A 20,086-nucleotide genomic window follows, 5' to 3' on the forward strand; every position below is an offset into this window, starting at 1 on the left:
TGTACGTGTGTGAGGGAGAGAGAGCAGAGACAGGGCCTTTTCAGTGGCAGCCCCATAATAATGGGACAACCTCCCCGAGGAGCTGTGCCTGGTACCCCTCACTTTCAATCGTTAGAAGGCAGCTGAAGACAGATTTCTTGACGAACTAGCTGCAAAGCCCGTTCCTAAGAACGGTCTTTGAAAGGGTCCCCCTCCCCCGGCCCCCAGCCAGGCAGCTTAAGGTGGCTTTGGGCTGCAGCTCAAGTGGGGTGGGCAGGGGCTGGCCAGCTCCTTAGCAGGCCCAGCCTAGCAGGCCAAGAGGCCCTCATTAGCAGGCCCTCCACCACGACCCTTTGTCTTGTGCTGTCATTAGAAACGTTGAGCTGACTTATTCCATTTGTAATTGTGAGCCCTCTTGAGATCACATGTTTTAAATACATAAACTAGCAATAAATGCATTCCCGGAGGTCCCGGCCCCCAGGGAAAGTGCAAACCGACCTCCGCGGAAAGGAGGAGAGCCACAGACGACACGAGCCACCGTTGTTTAAGCACAGAGGTCTGCTTTATTTCCATGTTCAACTCGTGGAGAGATCCCGTCGCAATCTGAACGGAGGAGGGTAAAGCCCGCTGTAGTGCTCCTTCGGCACCCTAAAGCACGCAATGCAGAGAACGCGGCGCTCGCTGGCCCCGCCCCGCGCGGAAACCACGCCCGTCCGTGCGCCTGGGACGCCGGGAGAGTCTTTGGCGGACGGGGACATCACGAGCTTGTGGCAAAGAGGCTGTCCGTGGGTAGGCGGCAGTCCCAAGCTACCCGATTCGGGGAGCTCCGCTGGCGTGGAGAGCGGCGAATACTGGTGGGGTGGATTTCCTCGTTTAAAAAAAAAACAGATAACCGGACCCTCCCCCGGGAAAGGAATAAAAATTTAAAAGCAGTGCCTTTCAGAGGACCCCACTGTAGCAGCGGAGGTGTTAAAAGGCACTACAGGGTGTCAGGCGGAACTAACTCTGCGCATTCACTGTCCAGAGAGAGAAAATGGAGGTGTAGAAATTCCAAAAGGTGTGCGGAGACCTTCGGAGAAACCAACGGCGCCTTCCTCGGGGCGAGATATGGTGGGGGGCTGCAAAGGAGAGAGACAAAGATGTTCACAGAGCCCCCGCAGAGTTCTGAATAATCCCCCCAAGTTACAAAGATGGGTTCTGCTTTTACCGCGGCTCACGGACTACTCCGACTCTGTAACGGGGATAATTTCTTCGTTGATGAAAAATTCAATCGTCTCCTCCTCCCAGTCTTCCACGTTGCTGTCTAGCTCGTCCGTGTCCACTCCTGGAAGGGAGGCGGGAGAGAAAGAGGGAGAGGGGGTGGGTGACATTTCAAGCAATTGATTTCATTTATCTGGAAGACTTTATCCCGCTGCTGAACCACAATAAAAACAAGGGATTTCAAACATATTCCCAATCGTATAACCGAAGCTAGAAGCGGTGCGTAAAGCAGCAGTAATAATGGTGACAGCAACCATACCAGCAATTTTAATCTTTGGGGACATTTAAAAGAGCATGAGCTACATCATTAGAGTGGCCAAAGAGCCCTTTCCAATAATTAAGGTAAAGGTAAAGGTAAAGGTATGCCCTGTGCAAGCACCAGGTCATGTCTGACCCTTGGGGTGACGCCCTCCAGCGTTTTCATGGCAGACTCAATACGGGGTGGTTTGCCAGTGCCTTCCCCAGTCATGACCGTTTACCCCCCAGCAAGGTGGATACTCATTTTATCGACCTCGGAAGGGTGGAAGGCTGAGTCAACCTTGAGCCGCCTGCTGGGACCGAACGATAATTAAGACAGCACATAAAACTATTTCAACAACGGACTGCGTAGAAGACAACTGGAGGGAGAGGAAGGAAGAGAACTAGGAACACGTGGGCCTTCTCCGGGCCACAGAATGAACAGCGAGGCAACATTAGACATTGGAGAGGGGGCCTCCACGAAAAAGGCCCTGCTTCTAGCGCCAGCCAATCAGAACCTACTAGGAAGTAAAGCAAGGCCTCTGACGGAGAACTTAAAAGACAAGAGGAAACGTCCAGGACTCAGGGCCTTGCTCTCAAGCCCGGCGGGGCTTCCAAGTGGGGTACGTCTGACTCACCTCCTCTGAGCTCCAGCCGTTCGTTCCTTTGCTCCATGTACAGCTCCTGGGCCATCTTCCGGTACTTCTTGAAGTCTTCCATCATTGTCTTCCTCCTGTCAACCAGCTCCTGCAGAAAACAGACGCTCCCTGTGAAGCCTTCGCCGGAAGCAACGGGGAACCTCCCTAACGGCAGCGGCGGCGAAGGGGCCGCCTCCCTCCGAGGCTGCCGCTCCAAAGCTTGGGGGGGGGGGGCACGGACATGGAGCCAGCTAGCTTGGGGCCTGCGGAGTTTGGCCTCTCCCTCCCCACTGAGGTGGCGGCTTAAGGGCGAGACGGCCACGAGCCAGGATTTCTGACAAGGGCGGGATATAAATCAAATGGTAAATGGATATGAATAAATAAGAACTCTGGGAGTTGGAATGACCTAATGCAGGGGTAGTCAACCTGTGGTCCTCCGGATGTCCATGGACTACAATTCCCATGAGCCCCTGCCAGCCTTGCTGGCAGGGGCTCATGGGAATTGTAGTCCATGGACATCTGGAGGACCACAGGTTGAGCACCCCTGACCTAATGGCTCTTGCTTTCCAGTTAAGAGCTCCAATGAGGAGGACTGAGAGAGAGCCAGTGAGGGCAAACCACGCTGTCACCCTCGGAGAAGATTCATCAATACAGTTCTGGGCTAATGGGAGCCCCCCAACCCAAAGGCCACGAGGGCGGCATCATTCGCTTCCGAGTGTCACTCATTTCCCTCTTCAATTCGTGCTCCGACGGAGCCCCCCGCCCCCGCCCCAAACAGCGGCCTACCTTTGAGGCTTTGGATTGGCTCAGGCGATCCTTCTGTTCAAATATTTTCGAGTACCTCTTCAGGTCTTTCTTGATTTGCTGCGGACACGGAAAAGGGCATCAAACGAGGGCCGGACGGGCGGCATTCGAGTGCTCAGCCAAGCAGGATCGCAGCGGTGTTTGGGACACGAGAGCTTGCGGTGGGATTTGCGGGGTTCTCGAGGGGCTTTGGACTCGACGGGCTTTCCTACGTGCTTTGGACAGGAGATCCCGATTTCTACCCCCAAGGGGGACTGAACTGCTAGGGGGGACCTGTGTTTTCACAATCCTGAAACGCCAGCCAGGCCTCAGAGAACCGCCGATGGAGGAAGCAAAAACAGAGTATTTGGGACAAATCCGGAACACCCCCCGTGGACATGCCCTGCGCGTCCCGTTCAACTCCCCAACCACCCCGAGCCGGAAAGGGAATCAATACCTTTATTTGATCCTGGGTGAGCAGGGTAGGAGGCCGGGGTCTCCAGAGCAACTGGCAGAACCTGTCTTTGATGTTCTTCTGGAGGAGACGGCCTTGGAAAGTCCACAGCCAGAAGGCGTTGTCCACCTATGAAGACATTTCGGTCAGGCCACGCCCGGGGAGGGGGGCATTTGCAGGCAGAAGGTTCCCGGCTAGGTCCCAGGCATGTCCGGCAGGGAGGGCAGGCGAAGGAAAGACACACTTGTCTGTGGACTAAGAGGAAATGGACCCTTTTCCGGATCCACCTGGAGGCGTAAGAGGCCAAAGAAAAGGTACCTTGTGGCTCCACCAAGAGACTGAGGTCACCAGGTATCGGCCGGTAGGGTCCCACTCGACGTCCGAGGCTGTGTAATGTTCGGCGATGTTCATCATGGTGCAGTCAGATGTATCGACGAATGCTAAGGCACCGTTCATGCTGCAGAAAGGAAGGAAATAGGCACGGTTTCAGGCGAGCGCTCTCCCCAAGCAACTGAGGCTACCAGAAATCTCCAAGAACCAGTTTCTGTTTCCCATACTGGGAAACTGCTAGGAACTCAGTTTTCATGGCTTTTTGTCAGAGAAAGCCTCTGAAAAACCTAGATTGGAGTCCAGTAGCAGCTTAGAGAAAAACAATAATAATAATAAAAATTGGTTCTCATATGCTGCTTTTCCCCCAGCCACTTCGCCAAGATTTTTTTCATTTGAGATCAAGGAAAAGTTACTTGACAGGAATGGGAGACCAGCAGAGAAATGTAATTCTGCCAAACTGTTTGAATAACACACAATCTGGCGCTATTCCTTCCTTGGTGCATAGCTACGGCAGCTAGGACAGCCACCCCTCTAGAATGTTTCAAGCCGACCACTGCGCAGACATGATGAGTAAACTCACAGAGGGCTGATGAGAAAACCTCCCCTCCCTACACGCTTAATATTTGTGATTGGGAAGGCCCTCCCATCTTTTCAAATAAAGGTTTCCATCTTCAGCTACACTTTTATACAAGTGATGAAGACCACGCAAACAGCAGAATGTCACGGTCAAGCATTTGGGGGCCCGCAGAGTCTCTTTGCCTTCCCCGGAGAGAATACGTACCTCCTGAGACCGGCCAACACCACGAATTGACCTTGGGGACTCCAGAATATCGTATTGGCTTGCTGCTTATCGAAGATTTCTGGGGAAAAAACCATCGATTAAAACCAGGAACGACCGAACTTCCCTCCCACCCCCTGCTTTTTCACTGCAGGGTTGTTGTTTTTTCTTAAATGCAGCCATTCAAAAAGAACCAGCCATCCCGTCCTGGGAATTTTAGATGCTAGGGATCGCCTGCCTACGAGATAGATCTTTGGAGAAGCCTTAGGATCCACACCGAGCGTCTTTCTGCCACCCTGGAGTCTCGAGACTGATCTAATGACGGTGCTTAACTTTGGCTTGTTCGTTTCTTTGGGAACTTGAACTCAGAGAAACCTAAGCGGCCTTTGGAGGGGCCGACGAAAGCTATCTTCAGCCGAAGAAAGAACTTCTAAGAAGTTCGTGTGGTGAACTCAGCACCAAGAAGGTTTTGCCCTGGCATTTACTGGAGGCCGAGCTCCGCAGAGCAAGGGAAGCAGACTCCAAGACAGGATCTAGGAGGCAAAAGACACAGAACTGTCCTCCATGCAAACGTCACTGTCAAATGATGCAACGACAGAATTTACATTTGGGTTTGTTTTTTTTTTAAAGCACCAGCCTCAGCCTCTCTGCTCTGTTTTCAGCTCTCCAGAGGAGCTGGTTGGCTGCAGTGTGAGATGGGAAGCTGGACTAGGTGGACCTCCTATCTGATCTTCTCTTATGCTCTAATGTGTATATGACGGGCCGTATATTTGAGGACTTGAGCTACAGCTGGGCATGCGCTCGCCCTGACGCCGAAGCGAATGCCAAGTGGGCAAGCAGGCCCCCCTCCCAAACCAGCTCCCAGATCGCTCCTCTTCTGGCTGACGCCCACTTACTGATCAGCTCGATCTTCCCGTTGTTCTTCACGTGGTAGAAGGAGCAGAAGATCCGCGGTGTCTCGCCATGCAGGACGGCAAACTTGCTTCCGTTCGGCTCCCAAGCAAAAGCTATGATGCTTTCTGAAGGAAGAAGAAGAAGAAGAAGAAGAGTTGGTTCTTATATGCCGTTTTTCCCTACCCAAAGGAGGCTCAGAGCGGCTTACAGTCGCCTTCCCTTTCCTCTCCCGTCAACAGACACCCTGTGGCGTGGGTGAGGCTGAGAGAGCCCTGAGATTACTGAAGAAGAAGAAGAGTTGGTTCTTATATGCCGCTTTTCTCTACCCGAAGGAGGCTCAAAGCGGCTTCCATTCGCCTTCCCATTCCTCTCCCCACAACAGACACCCTGTGGGGTGGGTGAGGCTGAGAGAGCCCTGAGATTACTGAAGAAGAAGAAGAAGAGTTGGTTCTTATATGCCGCTTTTCCCTACCCGAAGGAGGCTCAAAGCGGCTTCCATTCGCCTTCCCATTCCTCTCCCCACAACAGACACCCTGTGGGGTGGGTGAGGCTGAGAGAGCCCTGAGATTACTGAAGAAGAAGAAGAGTTGGTTCTTATATGCCGCTTTTCTCTACCCGAAGGAGGCTCAAAGCGGCTTCCATTCGCCTTCCCATTCCTCTCCCCACAACAGACACCCTGTGGGGTGGGTGAGGCTGAGAGAGCCCTGAGATTACTGAAGAAGAAGAAGAGTTGGTTCTTATATGCCGCTTTTCTCTACCCGAAGGAGGCTCAAAGCGGCTTCCATTCGCCTTCCCATTCCTCTCCCCACAACAGACACCCTGTGGGGTGGGTGAGGCTGAGAGAGCCCTGAGATTACTGAAGAAGAAGAAGAAGAGTTGGTTCTTATATGCCGCTTTTCCCTACCCAAAGGAGGCTCAAAGCGGCTTACAATCGCCTGCCCATTCCTCTCCCCACAACAGACACCCTGTGGGGTGGGTGAGGCTGAGAGAGCCCTGAGATTACTGAAGAAGAAGAAGAAGAGTTGGTTCTTATATGCCGCTTTTCCCTACCCAAAGGAGGCTCAAAGTGTCTTACAGTCGCCTTCCCATTCCCCTCCCCACAACAGACACCCTGTGAGGTGGGTGAGGCTGAGAGAGCCCGGATATTCCTGCTCGGTCAGAACAGTTTTATCAGTGCCATGGCGAGCCCAAGGTCACCCAGCTGGCTGCACGTGTGGGAGTGGGGAATCAAACCCGGCATGCCAGATTAGAAGTCCGCACTCCTAACCACTGCACCAAACTGGAAAGGGGGGGGGGGGAGAAAACATGGGTCAGCGGGGTGACATCGGCGGAAGAAGGCCCTTTCTGCTGCAAATCCCCCCCCCCCCCCCAAGCTGCAAGGAAACGCAATGCACCACCTGCATGCAAAGTTTAACCCTGCTGGGAATAAAGATCTCAGCTGGTCTCGCCACAAAGCACCAAATGATTCTGTTCTGTTCCACCGGTTTAAAGTACCGATTTTAACTTGAGGTTTGTTCTGCATTTTAATATTATTTATCATCGTCATTGCACTGAAAGCCACCCTGAATTCCGAGAAGGTAGAAAGGCAGCTAAGACGAGTTTTAAATAAAGAAGAAGCAAAATTAAGAACACTCAGTGACTTTGGGCCAGGCACCCAAAGTCTCAGAAGGAGGTTGTGACGATAAAAGGGCAAAAGAGGAAAACGTATTTGCCCCTCACCTTTCATTTCTACCACATCGACCGGGACTTGTTTCTCTCGCATACGGAATATTTCAAAGTTGGTCACAACACCCTAAAAAACAGGAGAGAGGGAGGGAAGGAAGGAGGGAGGGAGGGAGGGAGAGAAAAGCAATGTTGGATCTTTGACATGTTTTATAGGTGTGAGAATCTCCGATAACTCTCAATAACCAGGTTTCGTTTGAAGAAGAAAAGCTCTTTATTGAAGGAACGATGCTCACAGGGTCCTTGCTAAAACTAGCGAATCAAAACATAAATCCAGCTTCATCCACCCAATGATCACAGCCGTTGATGACAAATGGACAGTGTCCAAGGGGATACAGATGCAATTTACTGACAAGGAGTAGGCAAGTAACAAAGACCAGGTTACATGGCAAAACGTCAATCAAGGTTTTGACAACAGGAAGGGCAGGCCTGCTGCAATGGGTGAGCCTGGAGCCTCAAGGCAGGAGCCTAGAATGCGTCTCCAACATCGGGAGAGAACAAGCCATCAAATTTTCTGTCCAAATGCCGAGCCAGCATTACGGTCAGAGGGCACCTGGATCCCTCTGATTCGGCAGGCAGCAGGAGAACTCTGAAGAACTCTGCCAAGTCCATGGAACTCCCAAGGGCCAGGGCGGGCAAGACGAAACCGGTTATGACGTACCTGTGTGCCCTTGGGGGTCCGGTCGACCTTGACGCAAAGGTAATCCCCGTTCTTCTGCCAGTGGAGCTTGCAGTCCACCACGTTGAACAGATTCCGAACTCTGATCTCCTGCCTGGAGGGCAGCTGCATCAACGTCACTCTTGCGGGAATGTCCTTGTCTTCGGGCACCCAGAAGGCGATGATGTTGCCGCCAGGAGACCAGGAGAAGTCTCTGAGGGACGACGGGAAAAACGCACGTAGGATAAGCAGAGCTCTGCTGGACCAGACTGGAGAGGGTCCATCCAGTCCAGCATCCTGCCTCACTCAGCAGTAAACAACAGGGCAGAGAGGCTGAGACTCTCCCCTAATAAGAGCCTCAAAAGAGCCCTGCTAGATCAGGCCAGTGGTACACCTTGTCCAGCATCCTGCCTCATGCAGGGTGCCCCTTTCAGTGGGGAAGATGCACCACTTCAATCGTTTTTTTGGGGGGGGTTTCATTAAGTTCCCAAAGCAAAGACATCAACAGTTGACTTGCTGTCAAGTTCATAAAATGCTGATCTTATGAATTTAGGTCAATTGTAAGTAGGTGGGCAGCAAGGGATGGGCCAGGGTTTGTCTCTTGGAGCCCTTCCTTGCAGACCCAGGGAATTGCTAATGGCCACTGTGGGATGGCGTGGGAATTCCCGCCAGGACAGGCTGGATTCTGGGGATTTTTTTGGTGGGGGGGTCATCTGGGAATTAAATTGGGTCCACTGTGGGTGGGTAGGTAGTTGTGTCCTGCATTGTACAGGGGGGTTGGACTAGATGACCCTGGAGGTCCCTTCTAACTCTAGGATTCTATGACATTGCCCATTTATCCAGAGAAGGAAAAAAGGAGGGGGGCGTCCATAGAAGCAATGGGGCAACTGTTTCCATGCCTCAGTGAATGTCAAAAGGATTCAGAGCTCAAGAGGGGGGGGGGAATGGGGCACACTCACTTGATCCCACAGATTTTCAAGCTCTTCTTGTCCAACAGGCCCATCGACTAAGGAGAAAAACACCGTCCCAGTCAGTCCATTTATCGCAAATAACTTTGCAAACGCCAGAATCCTACCAAGAACACGCTTAGGGGTTATAAATTCAGCTCGTGAAGATTTGCAACTCTCTCGCTCTCTCTGGCCGGAAAAGAATTCCACGCAAGTGACAATCTTTCTTAGGGACGTGAATATCCGCAGGGGTCCTGCCAAGACGTTGACACGGGTTTTGCAGCCACACATCTGCAGGACCCCCACCTTGCATCGTGGCTGGCTTGTTCCTTGCAGGAGCAACAAAAAATCCAAACGCTGCCCAAACACGGAGGCCGACGGTAGCTTTCGAGTGGGGTCGCCAAGGGGGTGATTCTTAATAATTTACGTGGATTTCAAGCCTCGGCCGACTTACGATAACCCCACGGGGTTTTCAAAGCACGACATGATCAGAGGGGGTTGCAACCCTGGACCCCCTTGGTGTTCTCCCATTCAAGCGCCAACCAGGACTAACCCTGCTTAGCTTCCGAAATCTCACCCAGGCGCTGAGGAGGCACATGGCCGACTAAGACGGGGAGCGTGGAACCCGAAAACAAGACAAAACAGCGATGCCCTCTCTGCTAAAGCGTCTGTAATGCCGTTACAGAGCGGGACTCGGAGGAGAGAAGACAGAGGTGAGAGCGGGGGCCTTGAACTTCTTCTCTTTCTTAACCCCTACCCTTCCATTATGTTTATCCACACCAAGCTCCCAAGCCAAGAAACAACAGTGAAAAACTAAGACAGGGGGAGAGGGAAGGATTAAGCACACGTCCTCCCTCCCACTCTCCCCCTCTGTTCTTCTGCAAGTGGGGGTTTAAGGCTTGCAGATGGCCCAGGGGACACTGCCTTTCCCCTACTTCTGGGCATCTCTGGACAGCGAGCCAAGCATTTCACAGAACCTTTCTGAGACGCACCAACGACGGAGACTTACGGGGGTTTCGTAGATGCTGAGCGTATCGGACGTCATGCGGGCAAAGAATTTCCCGTCGTGGCTCCACCTGAGCAAGAAAGAAATTGGGAGGGATCAGGTTGCAGGCTGCCGGCTTCCCTCTCGGGCAGCCAAGACCGTCCCCCACCTGCTCTCGGCCTCTTAACTTACTTAAAAATGGGCCAGTGGGCGGAGCTTTCGCAGTGGAACCCTCGCTTCTTCTGGCCCGTGAGGGTGTCCCAGATAATGATGGCTTGAGGGTCGTCCTGCGTGTCCATCAGGGGGCTGAAGGTCACCATGTATCTGCATTAAAAGAATAAAAGACCGAAGTCACACAGATGCAGCCGCTGGGCTTTTAGTCCAAGCGTCAGAGACCTGCGCTTCAACACCAGCAGACCGGATGTCTCTTTTGCAGCCTCCGTTCCCAGGACTGTGCCAGGTTTTGGCGGTCAAGTCGCAGCTGACCCTTTCCCTTCGACAGAGAGGCCTGGGGTATAAAACCAAGGAAGCTTCCCTTGGCCTCCTTCAGAGAGAGGGCCCCAATGTTCTCCTGCAGCTCTTTGTTTTAAAGAGGCTTTAACACAAACCCACATACACACGGGCCTATGAGTCCCCGAAGGTGTCTCCAGCACAACAAGACGGCCTTTGAAATTCAGAACACAATTCACCATTCTGGCGATCGTGGCAAGCAGAAAGTTGCAGAGATTTAGCGGCGACCGAGCCAATTCAAGGCCTCTCCCCTCTACCGTGAGGCCGAAAAATTGCACTCATTTAACGGAATGGAAAGCGGTTACAGCTTTGAGGGGCAAGCAAAGCTCAACATCTGAATTGAGCAAAAGACCAAGAAGACACGCAGCGCCCGCCCGAGAATCGTTTTGAGGCAGCTGCTGAGAATACCTTTCGCAGGGCGAGAAGTCGATGAGCTGGACCCCCTGATGGCCAAACTTCTGGATCTGCTTGAATTTCTCTCCGCCCCACAGAGCAATGCCCTTCTGATGGAAGGTAGCCAGGTAGGTGCCCTTCGGCGACCAGCGTACGTAGGTTTCTGTCCATCGCTAGAGGGGGAGAAAAAAGCATCCATCCCAAACGGGAACTCATCTCATTGATTGTATTTTGCTAAAATCAAGTGGGCAGCCGTGTCGGTCGGAAGCAGCAGGACGCATTTTGAACCCAGCGGCTCCTTTAAGGCCAACAAAGTTTTACTCAAGGAGTGAGCTTTTGTGAGCACGCACACCTGTAGGGTGAGGAAGTGCACGTGCCCACGAAAGCTCATGCCTTGAGCAAAGGTTTGTAGGCCTTAAAGGTGCCCCTGGAGTCTAAATTTGGTCGGTACTTTGACAAGCCCAAGACGACATTTGGTGAACTCTGCTGGGGTCGTCAGCCTCTTAAACATCCATTAACGACAAGGAATCTTGTCCCTGACCACCCCCTTTTCCTTCCACTTCCCTCGGATGCTTGGCCCCTAGTCTTAAATAATACGCTACTTGTATTTACAATCGAATACCTGTTCCTATAAAACAGCTGGTTTTGTAAGCTGATTGGCAGAAAAACAGGATGTCAACAGAGCTATTTTTTTAAAAATATATATATATATATCATTTGCTGGTAGAGATGGCCCAGTGACTCTAGAACAGGGGTAGTCAAACTGCGGCCCTCCAGATGGCAGGGGCTCATGGGAACTGTAGTCCACAGACATTTGGAGGGCCACAGTTTGACTACCCCTGCTCTAAAACCAGGGATTCACTCATATTACCCACATGATGGTTTCAGCTGCTAACAGGGCACTGCTCAAAGGAACTGCCCCCTTCTAAGTCCAGTGACTCCAAACAGACTCAGAAGGGCGTAACTCCACTTAGGACTTGCATTCTAAACCCTTTCCCCTCACTCTCCGAAGAATTAAGCTCCCAGCAGTATATCTTCCTGACACGAATACACAAAATATTCCATCTAGCAGGCATTTGGCAAGGTGTTCTCGAAAGCCGAGCCAAATCACATACCGAGCGCCCAAATATTTTAAATCCAGTTGCAGATTGGATTCCTTTGCTTGCTTTTTCCCCCCCTATCAAGTCTTTGAGCACAACACTGTTCTACACATGCTGAAAACCCCCAAACTCACGGGTCTTTCTTCTACTGTCACTGGCTCCTTGACGTCGTTCCAGTAGATAGAGGTTCGGTCTCCTGATTCGAAGATCACGCTGTACTGGTCCCGACAGTCCGGGTCTTCCAGCCAGTAGCGCAAATTGCCCTGTGGGGGCGGGGAGTCGAAAGAAAGGCGGGAGAAGAGACCATTAAGAACATTCCACTGGTGGGCATGAATTACCCTTCCCCCATCGTATCTCCGAGAGTGACGAACGCAAAATGCAAACATTAAAACCTTTTGAGATCTTGCAATTTCCGTGCGTTCTCGTGAATGTCTGACATCTGACGCAAGCCGACGTCCTGCTCACGGACTCTGACATCCCAGGTAAGCTTTGTGAGATGTCTTAAACTCTAAGGACTTCAAAGGTACACCAGAGCATGCTGGCACCTATGTGTTGTTACTGAGTTTGTGTTTTGTGGATTGTTGTGTTTTAGTGGGTTTTTCTTTTTAGGGGACTTGTATTTTACTTATTTTATCTTGTAACCTGCCGCGAGGCGGCTTTGCCAAGAGCGGCAGGTAATAAATTCTAATAACAATAATAACAATAATAACAATAATAACAATAATAATAATAAGAAGAAGAAGAAGAAGAAGAAGAAGAGGAAGAAGAAGAGGAAGAAGAAGAAGAAGAAGAAGAAGAGGAAGAAGAAGAAGAAGAGGAAGAAGAAGAGGAAGAAGAAGAAGAAGAAGAAGAGGAAGAAGAAGAAGAAGAAGAAGAGGAAGAAGAAGAAGAAGAAGAAGAAGACAAAGGCCTTGCCCCCTCTTAGCTCATGACAGCCAGGGCAGTGCAAGTTCCAACATGCAAACAGGAAAAAAGCCACAATGGCCTAGATAGGTGCTTTCTCTGCTAGGGCTCCTGCCTTGTGGGATGGCCTGCTGGAGAAGTCAGGAAAGAACTGCCCTTCTCAGAACTGCAGCTCTCGGGAGTCACAGAGGTTCCCCTGAAGCAAGCCTCACACATCACGAACGCACTTTCCAAGGCTCACCAGATCTTTGAAGGGCTGTTTCTCAGGAATGTCCCAGTCGTCGCTGATGTTCATGTACCTGCAAGAGGGAAGGATTCAGTCATACCGACCGGCACCCGGACGGCCAAGGGCGTGGCGTCTGGGCAGAAGGTGACGGTGCGCGTACTCACTTGTCAAAGTCAGTGAAGAGGTTGACCCTGAAGGTGTGCTGTTTGTCCAACTTGTAGTTGTCGGCGTTCTTCACGGCATCCAGGGCGTGGGTGGGAGAGGTGTATTCCAGGAAAATATACCTGCCACAAACGGACACCGACGCCGTTAGAGATTGCATTCCCCGCACAAGGAAAGGGATGAAACAGAGGGTCAGGCTCTAATGCCACCAACTGAAAAGGCACCAACTCCCAAGTACTAAACTGGGCCAAACCTTGCTCAGCTCCTGAGATCTGGTGAGATCGAGCTAGTCTGGCCCGTCCAGGTCAGGGCGGAATACACCTCTGCACGCAGGAAAAGCGGACAATCGTTCAACCAACAATCCAAGCACAAGACAGCTGCCCAGAAACAAAACTGACTTTCCGGGCAATCTATCTTGCCTCCTGCACAAGCGACTTAAGAAGGGAAATGGAGGGAAATCACGGGAGAAACCGGCTCCGAAACGCCAAAGCAAAGACGAGAACTCAGCAGGCACTTCAACACGGGGCACGTGGGAAGGGAGAAAACCAGCCAAATTCGGCAGCTGTCTGCCTAAAGGCAAGAGCCAAGCTGAGCTTAAATTTTCCAGCCATTTTCCTAAAACTTCCAGGAGGGGGGGAGGAATCCAAGGAGTGAATCACACTAATTCAAATATTCTACCTTTGTAGAGAATTCCCCCTTCCCGAGGCTTTTCTACTTAAGCTGCTTTCCCCCCCACTCAGCTCCGCCGGACTTTTGTAACGGGTGCCGGGAATGCACAGTCAGCAGCTTAGGCGACGGTCCGGCAGCCTGCAACTTTCACGTCAGCAACTTAATTCTCCCAGCCACCAAACCGAATTCGGTTTCTCGTCCTCGGGTACTCACCCTTTTGTCTGCCCGTCAGATTCCGGGTAATATTCATTGGTGATCTTCCCAAACTTGGAGAAAATCTTATGGATAACGTTCTTCAGTTTCTCAAGCCGGTCAGGCCCGACCTGGGGGACGTTGTCCACGACAATCACGGAGTCGATTCCGTCGGCCTCCTGGGGACGTTCTTGCAGGATATCTCCCAGTAATTCTGTAGGGAATAAACAGAACGAAATTGGCATGTTTGGCGTTTTGGGAAAGGAAAAGGCGGCCCATTCGTACAAGACAGAAACCAACCGCCCGCATGAGACCTATTTTCTGATACGAAGCAGATGGACTTTGTACGTGACCCGGGAATTTAGCTTGCTACGTCTCCAAGATATTACAGGACTTCTGGATTTCTTGTGGGACTTTCCCAAACATCGTATCCTAGCTTGCTGAGCACCCACCCATGCTGATTTCAGTAGAAACTGTGCAGGATCCTGCTAGTGACTCAATCCTGGGCATCTAGTCCAAGCCCTACGCAGGACACTCACAACCCTATCGCTCATCCACTGTCAACCGTCACCCCCTTGACTCGACGACCCAGGAGATCTCTTCCAACTCTGATCTTAATACAGCCAGTCATAGTCTCTGTCCAGCTAAGCTCGCAGGGCTGCGGGGACCGAAAGGATTAGACAACTGTGTATGCGGCCCTAAATTCATGAAAACGGACAGAAAGAACTTGCTCCGGCCATGGCGCTGAGCAAGCCTCCCTTCACGCCACTGCTACGCCGTTTGGGCCTCAGCACTGAACGAAGCCGCCTCCGTGGCTACCCGCCACCGCCTTTCCAAACAAAATCACACAGCACGGCCCACTGGGTGGAGAGCGTTACATGCTGCGGCGTTGTTATAATCAGACGTACAGCCACATGCAGGCACCCTAATTACAGCAGCAGAACAAGTTCCCCCTGCTTCCAATGACACCTTTAGTGCTTTTATCACTCAGCGAACTCAAGACACCTGTATGGCTTCGCCCACCTGGATCTGTTCACTTCACTTGCCCTTGCGGTCGTAGCATCCCCGTCTCGGAGGACGATAACAAGATGCGGTTTTAGCATCTCTGGATTGTTACAAGCACAGGACGTTTGGCGCAGCCGTGGCCTGAACGCGACATTTCTTTAAGAAGACGCTTCATCCCCAAATAATTAAGTTAATAATCAGGTGCTGCCAGTTAATTAAGTTAATGATCAGGTACTGCACAGGACCCAAGCTGCATGAGTTTCAAAAAAAAAAAATTTGCTGCTGCATCAGAATATGGCAGCCGGTCAAACGCATTCCAGTTAGGGACAAGAGCACCCAGCTGCCAAGAGCGATGCCCTATCATGACCTCTGGCTGTATTTTTATTTTACAAGCTTCTGAGCAGAAGGCCCATGTTTCTCCTCCACACACCAAAGGAAAACCCTGGACATGAGATGTCTTAACTCCAAAAAGGTAGATAAATCTCGGATTTCGGGATGAGGCTTCACAAGAGCAAGGTGAAGAGACTGGTTCACATGTTGTCAAAGGTCCATGAAGGTTATTGTGGCTAACCAGCCACGGTTCAGCAACTCCCTTCTCATCTCACGGTTTTACCACTTGCGTTCTCCGCCAGGGTTTCGTGACGGCCTTGGGAGGGTTTCGCAAGTGGGTGGTAGGGCATGGCAAAAATCTGGCTTTTTTGACGGTGTTTAGCCGCACGCTTCCTGCCCCAAGGACTGGGAACACGTGCCTCGATTTACAGGCAGTTGGTTATGACTGCCGTCCAGCAAAATCATGAGACGGTTGAGCACCATGGGCTGGAAGTGGCCACGCTTCTTCATATTAAAAGCTCAATCTATGCCATCTCAGCTTGCTTGTTTCCCTTAAAAACTTAGGTCCTCTTTTGCCTGGAGGCCACTGGGTCCTTTTCCCATTAACACAAAATACCTGAGTCATTCTGTCACACAAAAGCTGGACCCACGCGGGAATCTGCATGACGTTACCCAGCTAAAGCTGTTTAACTGCAGTGACTAATAAATGCTATCCCAGCTGGCCACTCAGAACTCTCACCCAGAGATGGTGAAAATGCTTTCAAGGAAAAAGATCTAGCCTTGGAGTAAAACCTCCTGCTGGCAGGGGGCTCCTGGGAATTGTAGTCCATGGACATCTGGAGGGCCGCAGTTTGACTACCCCTGATCTAGGCGGATCAGCACTAGAGTTGGAACTGAGGCGGCCTTAAGAACAACATCTCAAGAGGTCTGCTAGTCCAGCATCCTGTTTCACACAGTGGCCAACCAGTTCGTCTGGAGGGCCAACAACAGGGCAGAGGGGCCGAGGCCTTCCGCTGGTGTTGCCTCCTGGCTTTGGGATTCAGAGATCGAGTGCCTCTGAACAAGGAACTTCACAAGGACCTTGGGATGGTCAGTCTCGCAGCCCATTCTTGGCGTAGAGATTAAACACACCCACTCACCCACCCAAGACTCCCGGCTGGGTGACTGCACATAGGTGGAGGGATTCAAACAGGATGCTTATGCCCCTTCAACGTGTGCTTAGGTGCATCCTGAACACAGCAGTGTGTACTTCAGACAGGCAGGGGCTCTCCAAGGTCCCAAGGAGAAGACTTCCACAGGGCCTACTGCCTGATCACTCGAACTGGAAGCTGGGATCTCCCGCATCCCAAGCAAATGTTCCATCCATTGAACCACAGCCACACCTCTCATGCAACCCTGTGCTGCAGTAGATAACACGCCATGCCTCTTCCCCCCATGAAACGTGCTTGCATGACTTTGGGTGAGCCTCTCTTTTGGGCGCACTCTCTCTCGCTCTCAGCTAGGTCTGCCTCCTAAAGTTGTTTTTGGGAATTAAATAGAAAAGATTCACAGATCTTACTAACCTTGGGTCAGTCATGCTCTCAAGCTGGTCTGAGTCACAGGGTGGTTACAAGAATAGAAGAGAAAAACTTGAGGGTTGTATACCCCTTTTTTTTTTTTACTACCTGGAGGAATACCAAAGCAGCTTACAAACAGCTTTCCCTGCAACAGACACCCTGTAAGGGAGGTGGAGCTGAGAGAGCCCCAAGAGAACTGTGACTGACCCAAGGTTACCCAGCTGGTTGCATGTGGAGGAGGAATGGGAAATCAAGCCCGGCTTTCCAGATTAGAGCCCACCGTTCTTTAACAGTGCTGCAGGGGAGTGACTCTGGGTCAGCTACCCTCTCAGCCTGGCCTTCCTCACAGGGTTACTGTTAAGATATGCTAGATAGAGATCTTTGCACCTTACTGAGGGTTTAGACCAGCTGGGCACTCTTTCAGCCTGGCCTGCCAGCTAGAGCTGTCATAAAAACAAGAGAGAAGAAAATAATGGGGATGCATGAACTTTTCTGGTTTTAGGGTAGCCACTCTCTTCTAAGCCCAGCCTACCACATAGGGATGTGAGAAAAAAATGAAAGGGGGCCCAACAAATCTCACTTTCTCCACGCCTGGCCTACCTGGCAAGGTCATTGTAAAAGCAAGGCAGAGAAATGAACTACAAACCTTATGTTGGGCCTTCTGGCCAGCTGCCTTTTCAAACCTGGCCTACCTCACAAGGCTATCAGGAGAAGAAATGAAATTGGACCCACAAACCTCACTTCCTCCCAGTCTGGCCTACCTGGAGCAAGCTGTCATTCTTGCAAACCTGGCCTGCCTCATAAGACTGTCAGAAGATCAAAACAGAGGAGACTCACAAACCACACTGAATTACATCAGCTGTCCCTCCCAGCTTGGCCTACCTGGTAGGGTCCTTGCGAAAGGCAAGCTAGAGGTACAGAGTGCCTTTGGGCTTGTCACTTTCAACCCTGGGCTACCCCGCAGGGCTGTCACATGAACAAAGCAGAGGGGATCCACAAATTTCTCTCCCTCTCAACTTGGCAATAGCAGTGTCTTCCAACCAGATATCTTAAATGGTTTTAAATATCTGAGCTCCAATAAAATGATTCTCTTTTAATAATTGTTTTCATCCCTAAACCCTTCTGGTTCTTGCCTGCTTCTCAGGTTGGGTTTTCTGTCTCCCTTTATGGTACCTGTCACTGTGAAAGCAAACTGGAGTAAAGGACCATATGGAACAACCCCTGCCCAGTCACTCTTTCCAACCTGGCCTACCTCCCAGGGCTGTCACACCTCTCTCCCTGGCCTTCCTAAGCTCCTGTGCCCGTGTGGACTTCACTCTGCGTTCAGGATGATATCCAACCTCTGACTTCCCACCCTTTGAGCAAGAGCCTCCATCCCGGACCATTCCTTACGATGCTCCGGGGATATTTCTCCATTTAAGTGCCCAAATTAAAGCAATCAATCCAGACATAGACATCCATACATACATTTGACGCATAAGCAACTGACGGCTCTACTAGGACCTCCTTCCCACCTGGCCTGCCTCACAGGGCTGTCATCAGTTCCAAAGAGAGGAGACCCTCAATTCTCCCTCCCTCCCTCCCACCCACCCACCCACCCGAGATGCCACCAAAGCACGGTACCTTCTTCCTCAACATCGTCCACAAAGTCTTCAGGGTCGCTGAAGGAGACACCCTCGTCCTCCTCCTCCTCCTCAGGGGGCTTCTCCTTGTCCGACCCCCCCTCCCCTTCCTCCTCTGCTTCCTCCTTCTCCTCCTCCTCCTTCTTCCCCTCTCCCTCCTCCTCCTCCTCTTCCTCCTTCAGCCCGGGGCTCGGCGTCTTCTCGGGGGCAGAAGGCGGCGACGGGGACGAGGAAGGCGGCGGGGGCAGTGGCGGGGCGGCCTCTTCTTCCTCCTCTTCCTCTTCTCCCTCTTCCTGCTGCTTCTCTTCTTCCTCCTGCTCCTCTCCCTCCTTCTTCTCTTCTTCTTCCTCCTCCTCCTTCACTTCCTCCTCCTCCTCCTCCTTCTTTTCCTCCTTCTTCTCTTCTTCCTCCTCCTTCTCTTCTTCCTCGCCCTCCTCCTCCTTCTTCTTCTCTTCCTCCTCCTCCTTCTCCTCCTTCACGGCCTCGCCTCCCACCTCCTCGTCACCACCACCATCTTCATCATCATCATCTTCGCCCGCGTCGTTGCCCATGGCGGCCTGGGGCTTGGCCGGGGGCTTCCCCTGCGGTTCCTCCTCCTCCTCCTCGGGGGCCGGGGCGGGGGTCGCGGGGGTCGCGGGGTCGGCGGGCGCGGCGGGGCTCTCCTGGGCCTCCTGCATGGCCGCCGCGAAAAAGAGCAACGGGAAGGGGGAGGGGCGCGCGCTCGGACGTCACGCACGCGCGCAACGCTCCCCGACTACCGGGCCATGTGCGCGAGGCGAGCCGGCGGCGCGTCTCGCGAGAGCGCGGGGGGGCCGTTCCAACGCGCGCGTTCCAAAAGGGGGGGTGTTTTTCGCAGGAAAAAAAAAAAAAAGGCCGTCTCGGGGCTATGCGGAGACAGCGCCGCTCTTTTCTTTTTGATTTATTGGATTTATTTATTTGGCATGTCCGATGTGGGGTTAAGGGGTCGGGGTAGGGTGGCTCGTTCCGCCTTCTCTCCCCCCCCCTCTGTTTGCGTGTGTGTTGGTTGGGGCCAGGGCGGTTTGCGTCAGGTCCGTCTTCGGGGCGGGACCATCTCGGAAGGGGTGGGGTGTTTTTTTTTAAACAGAGGAAGGGACATGTTTTTTCTTCGTTTTTTTTTTTTTTTGGAGCTCTCGCGTTTTCAGTTCACTTTGGAAAGGGGGCCGAGGTTTCGGGGGAGGTCGGGTGGGTTGTCACCCAACTCGCCTACTTTTCTCCCCCCCCCGTGATTTTTTTTGGTTGGGTCCAAACTGAAGGGTGGCGCGGCTCACGTCAGCCCCGCTTCCGGGGAGGGCGTTGGCGGCGGAACCATCTCAGAAGGGGGTGTCATTTTTAAGAAATAAAGAAATACTCGTTTGTTGGGTTCATTTTTTTTTTGTATCTCTCTTTCCGAGTTGTGCTGTTTAAAGTTGTACCAGAATAAATAGTTTCCTCTCCTTTAAACTCTCCCGGCTTCCGGGACTATTTCTCAATGGTACGGCCCGACGAGCCTGGCCACATCAGCGGTTCGCCGTTCACGTGACTCTGTTCCCAAGTCCCGGATGTAGCAAGGACCACTGCGCCGCCATGACACTAGAGGCAAAATGAACCTTGCCTGGGTAGCTATACTAATACTACCACCGAGAGGAAAGTCGCTTACTTAGCAGCTGCAGTTTTATTTTAGCGAAGGCAGATTTGCCTGGGATGTATTTACTTGTTTTCATTTCACCTTGTTTTGCAGCTAAAAGTTGCATCC

The 20,086-nt window shown here is 51.9% G+C and overlaps 1 protein-coding gene across 1 annotated transcript; it reads right to left on the minus strand.

Annotated features, from left to right (window-relative positions):
* Positions 1-519: 519 nt before the first annotated feature.
* EIF3B (eukaryotic translation initiation factor 3 subunit B) lies at positions 520-19,086 on the minus strand. The gene is made up of 19 exons (XM_077316159.1): positions 18,335-19,086; positions 13,842-14,034; positions 12,962-13,081; positions 12,813-12,870; positions 11,803-11,931; positions 10,584-10,741; positions 9,858-9,989; positions 9,690-9,756; positions 8,693-8,739; positions 7,737-7,947; positions 7,073-7,145; positions 5,356-5,478; positions 4,463-4,541; positions 3,670-3,808; positions 3,355-3,480; positions 2,901-2,978; positions 2,115-2,223; positions 1,187-1,303; positions 520-1,097 (listed from the first exon to the last, which is right to left on the minus strand). The coding sequence occupies exons 1-18, from the start codon at positions 19,008-19,010 to the stop codon at positions 1,200-1,202; spliced, it is 2,622 nt and encodes an 873-aa protein (XP_077172274.1). The 5' UTR covers positions 19,011-19,086; the 3' UTR covers positions 520-1,097; positions 1,187-1,199.
* Between the last annotated feature and the right edge of the window lie 1,000 nt (positions 19,087-20,086).

Source organism: Paroedura picta, chromosome 17 (genome assembly GCF_049243985.1).
Source record: "Paroedura picta isolate Pp20150507F chromosome 17, Ppicta_v3.0, whole genome shotgun sequence".
NCBI lineage: Eukaryota > Metazoa > Chordata > Lepidosauria > Squamata > Gekkonidae > Paroedura > Paroedura picta.

What these genes read in the sequence shown, in the direction of transcription:
- EIF3B (XM_077316159.1), bottom strand. Translation starts at nt 19,010, where the DNA reads ATGCAGGAGGCCCAGGAGAGCCCCGCCGCGCCCGCCGACCCCGCGACC. An exon ending in GGACGATGTTGAGGAAGAAG is followed by an intron (nt 14,035 to 18,334) that starts GTACCGTGCTTT and finishes TATTCCCTACAG; the next exon opens with AATTACTGGGAGATATCCTG. An exon ending in GGACCCCCAAGGGCACACAG is followed by an intron (nt 7,146 to 7,736) that starts GTACGTCATAAC and finishes CCTGTTTTTTAG; the next exon opens with GGTGTTGTGACCAACTTTGA.